Source organism: Benincasa hispida, chromosome 3 (assembly GCF_027475165.1).
Source record: "Benincasa hispida cultivar pf3 chromosome 3, pf3_genome.v1.1, whole genome shotgun sequence".
Taxonomy (NCBI): domain Eukaryota; kingdom Viridiplantae; phylum Streptophyta; class Magnoliopsida; order Cucurbitales; family Cucurbitaceae; genus Benincasa; species Benincasa hispida.
In genome coordinates, this window is record NC_143480.1 from 55126998 (window position 1) to 55140983 (window position 13986).

Genomic DNA, 13986 nt, shown 5'->3' on the forward strand with positions numbered 1-13986 from the left:
AACTTAGCTGCCATCAGAATGATCAGAATCACTCTTCTTTAGGATCAGGTTACTGAGACACTGGAGATCTGATACCAATTTGAGAAAATGCACCAGAGTTTATAGTGGTTCGATGTCAACGAGAGATCTACATTCGCTGTTACAAGCGTTTCTTCTTTACTTGTATTGATCAGCAAATCAGAGTGACATACAAAACACAGTTCACTCTCTCTGAAGAATTACAAAGCTCTACAAACTCTCAGCCATGTCTTATACTTTCTCTCTATCTCACTCTCTCTAGTTTCACCTGACGTCTGATTGAAAGAGATATGCATAAGAAGAAGAAGAAATACAATAGCTCACACAAGATAGCGCATGGATCTTTACTATTTGCCACATCAAAAAATCTCAAACGAAATGCTGTTGCTGAAGGGCTCGACCCATTGATGAAGGCCCAAGTAGTTCTTCTGGAAGCTTTAAAATATGTTAACCTTAAGTAATGAGATATAATATCTATCAACACAATCAATAGATATACTTGTTAATATATATATATATAGGTAATGCATATATATTTTTTATTTTTTCCTTCTAAAAATTATTACTCAAATTCATAACATGTCTTATTATTATTATTATAATTATGAACAATCTGTGAATCGACTTACTGATCAAGGTTATATCAAGTGGACTGAAATATATAACTATAGTGAGGAGAGTGCAATTATTGGGCTTTAGTGGAGTGTCCCGATAGTTAACGAATGTTGATTAACTTGGTTAAAGAGTTTAGTCGGTTAAACTCAAATCGTTGGAGCTCATAATCTATAGGTCAATTAGGTCCCCCAACTAGCTCATATCGGGTTAAACCTTAGAGCACTGTGATGAGCAAATTTGAAATGTTCAAATTCAATTAAAGGAATAAGGATTGGTTATATATGATATACTTAAATCAAAAGTCATTTAATCATTTAATTATGTATTAAACAATAAGGAGCTTGGAAATATTAAATTCTATGTAAATGTTGTTTTTGAGAGAAGTCGGGATTAAGTGTGAAAATATTAATTTAATATTTATATTAAATTAAGTTAAATTAATTATAATATTTATAAGTAGAATGACCAAAGATTTCCATTTTCCTCTTAGGTTTAGGATGTAAGTTTTTCTAATCCTAAATTAAGTTAACATTAAATCTAATTGGCCAATGACTAGTTGTCCATGTAGATATTGGGTCCAAGTCTACTTTAGACATCTGTTTTTTTTAGCCTTATTTTGTAAGGTTTATTTTCATGATAATTTTTAGGGGTGCTCGTGAGTTGGATTGAAACATATATTAAACTCAATCTAATAGTTTGGGTTGTAAGTTTCTTTAACCCTAATAATCTTTATTAAATAATGAACCTAACCCGACTCAACCCAACATATTTTAAACCCAAACCAATTTTTTGGTTGTAAGTTTTTTCAATCTAATAATTAGAGATGGTTATGGGTTGGGTTGGGTTGAAAGACTTTTTAGACCTAACCCAATTGTTCGGGTTATAAATTTTTTCAACCCAAATAATCATTATTAAAAAATAAATCCAACCCAACCCAACCATGAAATATTTGCGTTGGGTTGGTTCTGATTAATCAGATCATTTATTTAAATTTTTGTTCTAAAAAGAAGTAAAATGTAAATATGTAAAAATCTAATTTAATTATTTTCATATATTGAATTAAGATGAACAACTAAATTTCAATTTATATAGTGAAAACTTTCTTTCTAAAGTGCAAAAAACTACTTTTATGAGTTGCTGAAGAATAAATTATTCAAAAAATATTGAAATTAAATAAATAAAATCAATATATGTGCAAATAATTGTGTTATAAGTAATATATATATATATATATATATTAAAGTTAATAATAAATTTGGGTTGGTTTTGGTTAGTTTCGATTATATTAGGTGAACCCATAAACCAACCCAACCCATAAATTTTCATTTATTTGAACCTAACCCAACCCAATGAGTTGATAACCTAACCCAAACCGCACGGGTTGGGTTGGGTTGAGCGGTTTTTTCGGGTTATCAGATTTTTTGAACACCCATAGTAATAATTCTTATTAAATAATGAATCCAACTTAATCATAAAATACTTTGATTGGGTTGATCAATTTTTTCGGGTCATCAGATTTTTTGAACACCCTAATAATAATTCTTATTAAATAATGAACCCAACCTAATCATAAAATATTTGGATTGAGTTGGTTCGGATTATTCAAGTCATTTATTTAAAATTTTGTTCAAAAAATAAGAAAAATTTTTATTTACTTATTTTCATATATTGAATTAAGATTGACAACTCAATTTCAATCAATATTATGAAACTTTCCTTTTTAAAATGTTAAAAAACATCCGGAGTTGTTTGAGATAAATAATCTAGAAAAAAACTAATGAAACAAAATCTTAAAAAAAAATGTATTAATTGTAAAATAAGTAAAAATACATACTTCTTAAAATTAATAATAAATTCATGTTGATTTGGATCATTTTAAGTGAACCTATGAATCAATTTAATCCATAAAATTTTCATTTATTTGAATTAATTCATAAAATTTTTATACTAATAATTTTAATCCTAAACTATTATAACTCTCCAATAACTACTTTTTTTATGAGTTAAAAAAATCATTAAATATAACTACGATATGCAATTGAGAAAATAATTTAAAAAATAATTAAAGAAAGCTGAACCTTTTAAATTTAAGAATCTTGGCAAAGTTATTATAGGACTAAGTCAAACCAGGTTTTATCTTTTGTGCAAATTTTTATTTTATTAAAATTTGATTTTTATCTTTTGTGCAATATTGTATTTTATTAAAATTTTAGTTTTATCTTCTATTTTTTTTTAATATGATACAGTTTAAAAAAACGTGATTATAATATTTAAAAAAATACAAATAATTAATTCTTTATCATTATTACCTATTTCCTTTGACCATAAATTTTTTACCGTTAAATAATTACGCTCCGACTTTAAACTAAATATCATAATCAAATATGTCCTCTTCCGAATCGAAAACGATCTTATTCTTTTAGCGGGAAATTCAAAATCGCACTTCCTTATCACCCAAGGAATCCTACATCTATTAGGATTTCCAAATCTTTTTTCCATATATGAAACACTCTATAAAACCCCCAATCAGACCCAAAAGTTTCAGTTTTCGAAAACAAATATCATCATCAATTTCATATCGATTTGATTTCACGAAGAACATTTGCAAATGGGTAGAAGAAATCGAGCACGTCCGAGAAGAGAACCTTTGATTCGACATGTTTGGCTTTGAATTTCGATTCCGAAATCTCCAAATTTGATGAATGCCTTCGATTTCACTCAATTCTGTCTATCGACATAGAATTTGCTGGTTTTATCAGAAAATCTCCATGGGGTTTGATCGAAGAAGCCATTTACGACGGCTTTCGATTCAATGTCAACCAAACGAAACTGATTCAATTGGGTATAATGGCTTGTGATGATTCTGGTCATATCGGCAGCACATGGGAGTTCAATTTCTCTGATTTCGACTTGGAAGTCGACGCCCAAGGCTTTTCTTTTGTTTCGTTTCTACAACAGAACGTCATCTATTTAAAAAAACTGAAGAAAGATGGAATGCCCATCAGATTATTCGCTTCAAATTTCCTCTCTACCATCCGAAAGCATATGGTTTTTAGATGGGTCACCTTCCATGGACTCTACGATATTGGGTATCTGATCAAAGCGATGGGTTTGATCACCATCTTGCCAGAATCAATGGAGGAATTCGCGACAGTGGTGGTGAATGGGAATTATGAGGTATTTAAAACATATGGCTCGATTCTGTGAAGGATTAGAAGATGGGGAACTTGAGCTTCAAAGACTAGGGTATTTGCTTAATCAAAAACGAATTGGATCACGCTGGATCCGATAGTTTACTCACAGCTTCTGTGCATTTTGAGATGATGCATCGATTTGATATGGATTCAGTGGTTTGTGATGGATTCTTGTATGGTTTTTCAAATAACCTTGAATCCATGGAGATGGAGATGAAGATGAAGGTCTGTCAGCCAAAGATGATTAGATTTGGTCAAATTCTATATATAAGCCCACTTTACTCCTTATTATGTTGCCTATTGATTTAGGTTTAGTGTATTAGAACATTCTTATTTTGTTGTTGTTGGTCTCTCATTGTATTGATTGTATTCAAAGTAATAAAAAAAAGAAAGTTTTCTGCTCCATTATTTGTAGATTTTGTTTCATTTTGTGATTCATTAATGACCCATTAGAGAAATTTTAAGATCAAATTACGTCCACTTACTCACATGCTTTGGTGGTTTACTAGACTTCCACCAACTTTTTTTTATGTTTGAATCACTAAAAAGGACTATAGAGATTAAAGATTAGTATTAATCAATTGGGATTTGTTATTGGAAGAGAAGTGGAATTTAATTAAATGTTAATCACAGTTTTAATTGGGTTGTTGGGAAATAGAGTTTAATCTGAGCTTATTTTAATTCAATCCATGTCACAAACCCTGCGTAATTAATGCAAACGTTAATTCTCTTCCAAATAGGAACTCCGACTTTTTTGTGACAAATAATTAAATAAAGTGTATCTATACTCAGAGATCTTAAACTTAGATTTAACCAATTTTATACAACGTTTACATATTTTTTAGACCAATATCATTTAATATCCTTAAATTTTAAGAGCTATATCAATTAAAGTCTCAAATTTGATACAACCTCCAAAGCTTTAGATATAAATTGATATTTTTCCTATTCTTGTCTACCATTTGCGGCTTACACATTAGAGGCAATAACTTTTTTTAATAGTTCTAAGAGAACAATAATAATTTTTAATCCATTCATATTCTGATTTATTTCGACATGCTTCACAAAACAGTTTTTTATTATAAAACCTTGTTCATAGGAATCAATAGGGGCAAAAAAGTTATTTGGATTGAACTGTTTTTTTTCTTTTAAAGAATAATAAAAGATGATTTTCAAGTATGAATGTGATACATACCAAACCCAACTTTAATGAGTTATAGTTATTTTATTTGTTTGATTTTTGGTATTTCTGAATGGTTATACATCTGAATGCATGTACGATTTTTGGTATGTTTGATCTTTGAATGTTGGTATTTCTGAATGGTTAGAAATCTGATCTGTTAGAAATTCAAATTTGATTTTTTTTGTATGTCTGAAATTTTCGGTATGTTTGATCTTTGAATGTTACTATTTAACTATTTGTAGGTAAAATTTGAAAATGACTCTATCGAATAATAATGAGTTAGAACAAGGTGGTTCAACTCCAACATCTATGAACATAAGTGAATCAACACCAATAAACAGTATTTCTAGTGGTAATGATCGATCTACGCTTATCACATTAGATACCAATAATAATGAGGATGTACTAAAAAGTAATAGGTTGACGTCAGTTGTATGGAATCATTATAAAAGACAAAAAATTAATGACACCATGAGAGCAATATGTAATTATTGTTGAAAAAAGTTTGGAGGGGAATCTAAAAATGGGACAAAGCATTTACATTACCATTTCAAAATTTGTCCCTTACAGAGACAAAGAGACATTAGACAATCATGTTTGAGACCCACTAAAACTAGTGAAAGAAAAGTAGTCCTAAACCCGACCATCTTTGATTATGAAGTTTCTAGAAGAGATCTTGCTTGTGCTATAATTTTACATGAATATCCAATAAATATGGTTGAACACAAAGGGTTTATAAAGTTTTTGAGTGGTGTTCATGTCACTCCCCGTACCAGATTACCCTCCTAACCTTGATGGAATGGTGACTGCAACAGTTCCCAACTCTTTTGCTGGCACTTACTGCCTATCTTACCTGTTAAACCTTGCTCAAACCCTTAATACATACATAATAAATCAGAACTTAACACATTTACATTACAGGGTTTTGCAGCATTGTTTATACATAGATAATACAACCTAGTGAGTCCCATCAAGAATACTAGTCACTAGACAGACACATGTGTACTAAACTAACATAGGTCTTCAATTATGCTTCCCTCAACTTGTTTCTTTAAGTGGCAAAGCAGCAGCAGAATAGTCTTTCTGTTCTTCTTCTTCTGCAATTTTCCTCTGGTAAGACAATCTTGAAAACTAGATTCTCCCAGCTTTCAAATGACACCAATTTCACTAAATTTGTTAATGTAGATTGCCGAAACCAAACTTTCGAAGTTCCTCTTCCTTTTAATCTTCCTGCCGCTTCCCGAATTCAAGGATTAACTGCCACGTGCCAAACCAATAAGTGAGTTTCTTTATTTAATATTTTTTTCTTTTCCTTTCTCCACAACTTCTATAAATAACATGAATTTTCACTTATTAAATATTTAATATATCATTCCTTTGGCTAAACATAATTGTTTAGGAACTTAGAATTCGGGGTTTACACTTAGCTACACAAGAGCTTATTTCTTCTTGCTTCCATCCTCTAACCCTCCTAAAACATGGCTTCATTTAACTCATTAGGAGAAATCTCATTTCTTACTTTTACTTAAAGTAATTAAGGTTCGGGTTTTACAGTTCAACCGTTGTTTAAGATGATTTCAAGAACCACGATAAGGAGAGATATAATAAAAATTTATGAAGAAGAGAGAATTAAAACAATGAAGTTTTTGGAAAACAATAGAAGTAGGGTTGCTCTTACTACGGACATGTGGACTGCATCTAGCCAGAAGAAAGAATACATGGTAATCACCGCATATTTTACTGATGATTCTTAGGTCCTGCAAAGCAGACTCTTAAGGTAATTTAAATCTTTTATGTTGTTATGTATTTTGTTTTGTTCATTTGGTAGTTTTCATTTTAACAAATTATTACATAATACTACTATACTAGGTTTGTACACGTGCCACATCCACATACTGGACAGTTACTTTCTGAAGCATTAATGGAGTGAATTTTTTATTGGAACATAAATCGTAAATTATCCACTTTAACATTAGATTATTGTTCAACAAATGATGCAATGGTTGACATTTTATTAAGGAAGTTAGATTTAAGGACACTGTGGTTGCATGGAAGTTTGTTCCACATTCGTTGTTGTGCACATATTTTGAATTTGATAGTGAAAGATGGTTTGGCTGTAATTTTGGATGGTATAGAGAAGATTAGAGGTACTGTTCATTTCAGGACTCTTTCGGCAAAAAGGAAGGAAAATTTTGAAGAAGGGGCTCATCAATTACAAATTCCATGCACTAAAAAACTATGTCTTGATTGTGTTACAAGATGGAATTCAACCTTTGTGATGCTCAAAACTGCTTTGGAATACAAGGATGTATTTCCTCATCTAAAACAACTTGAACCACTATACACTTATCTTTCTTCAGATACTGATTGGAATTTTGCAAAAGAAATGTGTGATAGATTAGAACCATTTTACTTGATGTCTGAGTTGTTTTCTGGGTCAAATTATCCAACCTCCAATATCTTTTTTGAAGAAGTTTGTGAAATTAGGTTAGAACTTTCTAAGTGGCTTAACTCTGATATTGAGGAGGTACAAGTAATGGCATCAAGAATGATTGCTAATTTTGAAAAATAATTTTGTGTGATTCATGGTGTATTGGCAATAGCTACAGTATTAGATCCTAGGTTTAAGATGAGATTGATCCAGTTTTATTTTCCTCAAATCTATGGATCTCATCATACGGTTGAAATTAAACTTGTTAGAGACTTGTGTTGTGATTTGATGAAGTTTTATAGTTCAAATTCAAGAACAATAGAAGAACCTCAACGTTCTACATCTACAATTAGTACTTCTTCAACTTCAAGGCGAGATGGAAGTAGTAGTTCAAATGCTCTTGTTAATAGGAAAGATCGATATCTCAAGTTTGAAGAATTTATTAATAATGTTGAAAATGATCTTGATAATGTCAAATCAGAGTTGGATCATTATTTGGATGAGTCTCTTCTACCGCGGTCGGATGACTTTAACATTTTGCAATGGTGGAAGTTGAATGGAGTGAAGTAGTTTTGTATCAAATTGCAAAAGATATTCTAGTCGTTCTCGTCACTACTGTTGCTTCTGAATTTGCATTTAGTATTGGTGGTAGACATGTAGGTCCACATTGTTCTCAAATTCATGAAAATTTATTGGAAGTTTTGATGTGTACTCAAGAATTGTTATGGGCGGAAGGTATGAATTAGTATTATTGTTTAGTTTATTTAATAAACTTTTATTATTTACAATTTGAGATCTAATTTTTCTTTGACATGTCTTAAATAGATAAGCATACTCCTATAGATGCTAAAGTTTTGGAAAATGTTTTTGAGGATCGAGATCCAGATGATGTAAGTTATAAGTTCGTGTATTATTATTATTATTAATTTAATATTGATTTTATTAATATGTACAATATTTGTGTTATTTTTCAGGAATCATCTCTTACAAAGTTGGATGAAACTCGTTGACGGCGGCTTGGTTTGGTTATGTTATTGTCATGTTGTCATGTTGTCATGTTGTCATGTTGTGTTGTGTCTTAAACAAATATGTTGTTGTTGTCATGTTGTAACTTTTCTTTAAAAAAATTTTGATGGATATTTTTATTATTTAAGTTTAAGTAAAATTTTAATGAGAATTATTGATGGATTATGAATGGATGTTTTTATTGCTTAAGTTTATGTTGAATTTTAATGAGAATAATTGATGGATTATGAAATTTGAAATGTTTTTAATAGAAAAATTGATAATATTCTATTGAAATTTGCAATAAGAAATGTTTTGTTTCATTTAGAATTGCACTAGAAAAGTATGATTAAAAAAAAAAGGACAAAGGCGAGAAAATTTTCCCCACGGGAAAATTCGCATGGACGGGGAATGGTATAGGGGGGCGGGGCCGGCCGTGGACATGTCTAGGTACGAGATGGAATTCGCTCCTATCTACTTTTAGGGATAGTAGAAAGGTTGTTTTATTAAGTGCTAACTTTTAGTCTTGAACAATGGGCCCTACCCTCTCGCTGGCCTGAGACGGACCTAGTTTGGTGGTTAGATAACAGACTAGTTGTTCATTAGATGATCATCGAAACTTAAGGAACAAAAAGTAATTATTTGGGTAAAATGGTAATTTTAACCCAATTGTAATTATGAACAATCTGTGAATCGACTTACTGATCAAGGTTATATCAAGTGGATTGAAATATATAACTATAGTGAGGAGAGTGCAATTATTGGGCTTTAGTGCAGTGTCCCGATAGTTAACGAATGTTGATTAACTAGGTTAAAGAGTTTAGTCGGTTAAACTCAGATCGTTGGAGCTCATGATCTATAGGTCAATTAGGTCCCCAAACTAGCTCATATCGGGTTAAATCTTAGAGCAGTGTGATGAGCGAATTTGAAACGTTCAAATTCAATTAAAGGAATAAGGGTTGGTTATATATGATATACTTAAATCAAAAGTCATTTAATCATTTAATTATGAATTAAATAATAAGAAGCTTGGAAATATTAAATTCTATTTAAATGTTATTTTTGAGAGAAGTCGGGATTAAGTGTGAAAATATTAATTTAATATTTATATTAAATTATGTAAAATTAATTAAAATATTTAATTAATTAAAATGTTAATTAATTATTATTTAATTAAAAGGTTTAATTAAATATTTAAACTTGTTTTGTTTGAATTAATTTTAAATTCAAAGTGGATTTTAGAAATTCAATTTAAAATGGTTAGTGAATTTAGTTGGATTTTTTTACTAATCTTCTTGCTTAAACACTTTCTAAACCCACATTTTGCCACCTAAATTTCACCAAACAAATTGGCAAATTTTTTGTCAATTTGTTGTTAATCCTATCATTCATAGCTTCTTCTATAAATAGAAGAAAAGAAGATGAGATTAAGAAGGATTTCCATGGTGAATTAATGCAAAATTTCTCTCTCAAATATTTTCCAATCAAGAACACCCAAATTCCAAAATTCCTTGAAATTCATCACAAATTTGGATCCCACAATCTGTTCTAAGGCCAGAGAATAGCAGGGAAGACTCTAGCATTGGTGCACGACATGTTTGTGATCAAAATCATCAAGTGGAGAGAGAGAATTTTGAGCTACAAAGGTACTGTTCTGAAACCCATATTTTTTTGTGAACAAGCATGCTTAATCTATGAAATTAGTGTAGTTAGAATATTTTTTTTATCCAAATTGCTTCTGCTATCATGTTCTTTCAAGGCAGAGCCTAAGTGTTAATCTACTAATGTACTCATACTTAGGAGGATCCTGAGGTGTATTAAAGGAAGTCTCGTATTTAGAAGGTGTCTAAGCATCATTCAAGAAGTAGAGCTTTGCATGTATCATTGTTATTGTCTTGTCTTTACAGATAAGTATAACATTGTAATTGCTTTACTTTATATTAATGGATTTATCTTTCTTAGGTACACTACCCACAGACATAGATGGTATTTTACCGAACTGGGTTACCAATTTCGATGTTACAACTGTGTTCATGTTCTCTACCTCTATTTATATTATTCTGCAAAAGTGTTACAACATTGTTCTTAACATCTATGATTGTGTGCTAGATTACCTTGTTTTAGACGTGTTATGGTGAAAGGAGAAAAAAATAACTTGCAAAATAGAGAAGAGTAATTATGCATTGATTTACCTACAAAATGGAGAAGTGTCTCAACTTACTCAAATGCTTAAGTCTGAAGTAGCAAGCTCATGGTGTGTTTGGTTGAACTTTTTAAGAATTTAATACTGAAAAGAAAAAATTCATTTTGAAAAAAGTTGAAGTTTGGGAACCATTTAAAATAGCTGTTGGAACAATGAATGTACGAAATAAGTTGGTTTAGGATAAACACTTGAAATTAACTTTAAAAAATGATTTTGAGTATTTAATGGTTAATATCTCCCTAATTTGTATAATTCGTATAATTACTAAAATGCCCTCAAAGGTCATCTACCTCACTTCCGCTATGTTGTTGTCTACCATTGGCTTCCATTGGCTAACTCCAACAACCGCTGATAGGGACCACACTGTTGTTGGCTAACTCCAGCCACCACCGTCGCTGGTCATTTTTGATAGAGACCACACCAGACGTCCAAATACTAATGCTCCATTATTTTAAATTAGTTTGTAATATTTTATAATTGTCTTTATAGTAAATTGGCATTAATAAAAAAAATACTTTTTAGCGTATAACAAACAAAAAAACTTGTATATAAAAAAAAGATTGAGAAAGAGTTATCAAACATATGTGTTTTATTTTGAATATATTTTTTTTATCAAAAGTATTTAAATAAAAATGACTTTTTGAAAAAAAAAAAATAAAATTTCCAAGACAATTCAAATAAGCCTTTCATTTTTATAGAATGAAGAAGAAATTATACTTTATAAGTAGAATGACCAAAGATTTCCATTTTCCTCTTAGGTTTAGGATGTAAGTTTTTCTAATCCTAAATTAAGTTAACATTAAATCTAATTGGCCAATGACTAGTTGTCCATGTAGATATTGGGTCCAAGTCTACTTTAGACATCTTTTTTTTTTTTTTTTTTTTGCCTTATTTTGTAAGGTTCATTTTCATGATAATTTAGAGGTCCTCTCAATCTAATTGTTTGGGTTGTAAGTTTCTTTAATTGTAAGTTTCTTTAACCCTAATAATCTTATTAAATAATGAACCTAACCCAACTCAACCCAACATATTTTAAACCCAAACCAATTGTTCGGTTGTAAGGTTCTTCAACTTAATAATTAGAGATGTTTATGAGTTGGATTGGGTTGAAAGACTTTTTAGACCCAATCCAATTGTTCGGGTTGTAAATTTTTTCAACCCAAATAATCCTTATTAAAAAATAAACCCAACCCAACCCAATCATGAAATATTTACGTTGGGTTGGTTCGAGTTAATCAGGTCATTTATTTAAATTTTTGTTCTAAAAAGAAGTAAAACGTAAATATGTAAAAATCTAATTTAATTATTTTCATATATTGAATTAAGATTAACAACTCAATTTCAATTTATATAGTGAAAACTTTGTTTCTAAAGTGCAAAGAAACTACTTTTAAGAATTGCTGAAGAATAAATTATTCAAAAAATATTGAAATTAAATAAAATTAAAATCAATATATGTGCAAATAATTGTCATAAGTAATAAAAAAAAAATATATATTAAAGTTAAAAATAAATTTGGGTTGGTTTTGGTTGGTTTTGGTTATATTAGGTGAACCCATGAACTAACCCAACCCATATAATTTTCATTTATTTAAACCTAACCCAACCCAAATGAGTTGATAACCTAACCCAAACCGCACGGGTTGTAAAACCCGAACTCTAATTATTTTAAGTAAGAGTAAGTAATATGATGTCTTCTAATGAGCTAAATGAAGCCCCATTTATTCTTCTTCCACTATTCTTTTTTTTTTTTCTTATGACACGACAATCAAATCTAGATTTTCGGATTTTCTTAGGAAAGGTAGTAGATGGAAGCAAGAAGGAATAGGCTCTTGGGTAGCTAAGTATAAACGTAGGACAAAACTCGGCTAGGCTAAGAAAGGTCATGCTTGATGATGTAATGCATAATAAGCATATGAACGAGACCATGCCATATAATGAGGTGTAGGGTTCAAGTAATATTGTGAGTGAAGTTAGCAAAAGGAAATTTGCTAAATCCTAGCCCTTCATCACCAATAGTGGGCCATGTGGCACAAGGAGGGTTCATGCTAGATTTTGGGCGGTAATATAAGCAAGATGGTCGAATTCATTGGGTCGGTTTGGACAAACTACTTAGGCTATTTGTGTAATTCCAGTGGCATTCGAAAGCTCTATGTGTTTATTTTCTTTGGCTGTGCTGCTAGAAGGAAAACTCGCCGGAATAAGGCCGGAGGGGAAAAATAAAGGCGAAGGGTTCGTTTCTCGAGTGAATCTAGGCCATCAGTGAAGAATTGAAGCTTCAGAACGAATTACGAAGCGTTTTGAGCTAAAAATTTGAGATAATATTGCTAACTCTGTTATAAACAACTTTGTAGAATGAAACTTTTTAAGATGAGGCCTGGAAATCGAGTTATATAATTTTGAATTTTAAATTGAAAATTGTTGAACAAGCAGGCAGCTGCTTGAATTGGGGCCAATGATAAATTTTTGAATCTTCAAATTAAACGACAAGGAATTTTGAGCTGAAACTTTAAGGTAATGTTGCTAACTCAATTCTAAACATGTTTATAGAAGGAAGTTTCTTCAAAAGAGGGCTGGATTTGGAGTTATGAATTTTTGAAGTTGTAACAGAGAATCTTTGCATAAGTAGACAGCTGCTTGGGAAGAACAAGCAAACAGCTCATATAGAGAATGAGGATCTCGTTTATGAAGGAAATATTGCTAATTTTGTGTTGAGTATCTCGCTCTAGAAGGAAATCCCATTAGTATCGCTAGTATCACTGGTAAGGTGAGTACCGCTAGTATCGCTGGTAAGGTGAGTATCGCTAGGAAAAGCTTGATCTTGATCATGAGGAGAATCTCGCTCATGAGGATCTTGCTCATGAGGAGAATCTCGCTCATGAGGAGAATCTCGCTAGTAAAGCTGTCTTTGATGATGAAAGTTCCATTAGTAAATGAACTATTTGAGGTATTTTGCTAAGAATTCTAAGTAGTTTAACCGGGAATTATGTCCTTCCAGGCCAAGAAGAGCTAGGAGAGGCGTATAACCCGTTAAGAGGCCAACGAGCTGTGATTTACTATGTGATGACTTACTATTTTAATGATTAGAAACTGTGATTTCTTTGAAGTTATTTCTCATGCTAAGTGTTTAAATGAAGTGCCAAGCAACATATGTTTGAAGCTATTTTGCATGCTAAGTAAAGCGTGTTTTCCATGGAATTGACATGATTTAAATATGTTATCTTGTCCAAATACTTTCAGCATGTTTAAGTAACTCCATTTTTATGATGAACCAGTACGATGGATGAACTAGTATGATGATTTGAGCAATAAGCCTTAGTGTTCAACTAAATGTTTA

At 30.9% G+C, this 13986-nt stretch overlaps 2 protein-coding genes across 2 annotated transcripts; both read left to right on the forward strand.

Annotated features, from left to right (window-relative positions):
* Nucleotides 1-308: 308 nt before the first annotated feature.
* Nucleotides 309-3840, forward strand: LOC120073604 (putative CCR4-associated factor 1 homolog 8). Its single transcript, XM_090311980.1, has 2 exons — nucleotides 309-437; nucleotides 3250-3840. The coding sequence occupies exons 1-2, from the start codon at nucleotides 309-311 to the stop codon at nucleotides 3838-3840; spliced, it is 720 nt and encodes a 239-aa protein (XP_090168106.1).
* A 3169-nt stretch (nucleotides 3841-7009) lies between these two features.
* Nucleotides 7010-8451, forward strand: LOC150037385 (zinc finger BED domain-containing protein RICESLEEPER 3-like). Its single transcript, XM_090311981.1, has 5 exons — nucleotides 7010-7543; nucleotides 7736-8007; nucleotides 8082-8176; nucleotides 8267-8331; nucleotides 8416-8451. Exons 1-5 carry the CDS (start codon nucleotides 7010-7012, stop codon nucleotides 8449-8451), a joined length of 1002 nt encoding a protein of 333 aa, XP_090168107.1.
* Nucleotides 8452-13986: the final 5535 nt, after the last annotated feature.

What these genes read in the sequence shown, in the direction of transcription:
- LOC150037385 (XM_090311981.1), top strand. Translation starts at nt 7,010, where the DNA reads ATGGTTGACATTTTATTAAGGAAGTTAGATTTAAGGACACTGTGGTTG. An exon ending in TGGAAGTTGAATGGAGTGAA is followed by an intron (nt 8,008 to 8,081) that starts GTAGTTTTGTAT and finishes ATTTGCATTTAG; the next exon opens with TATTGGTGGTAGACATGTAG. An exon ending in AGAATTGTTATGGGCGGAAG is followed by an intron (nt 8,177 to 8,266) that starts GTATGAATTAGT and finishes TGTCTTAAATAG; the next exon opens with ATAAGCATACTCCTATAGAT.
- LOC120073604 (XM_090311980.1), top strand. Translation starts at nt 309, where the DNA reads ATGCATAAGAAGAAGAAGAAATACAATAGCTCACACAAGATAGCGCAT. An exon ending in ACCCATTGATGAAGGCCCAA is followed by an intron (nt 438 to 3,249) that starts GTAGTTCTTCTG and finishes GCAAATGGGTAG; the next exon opens with AAGAAATCGAGCACGTCCGA.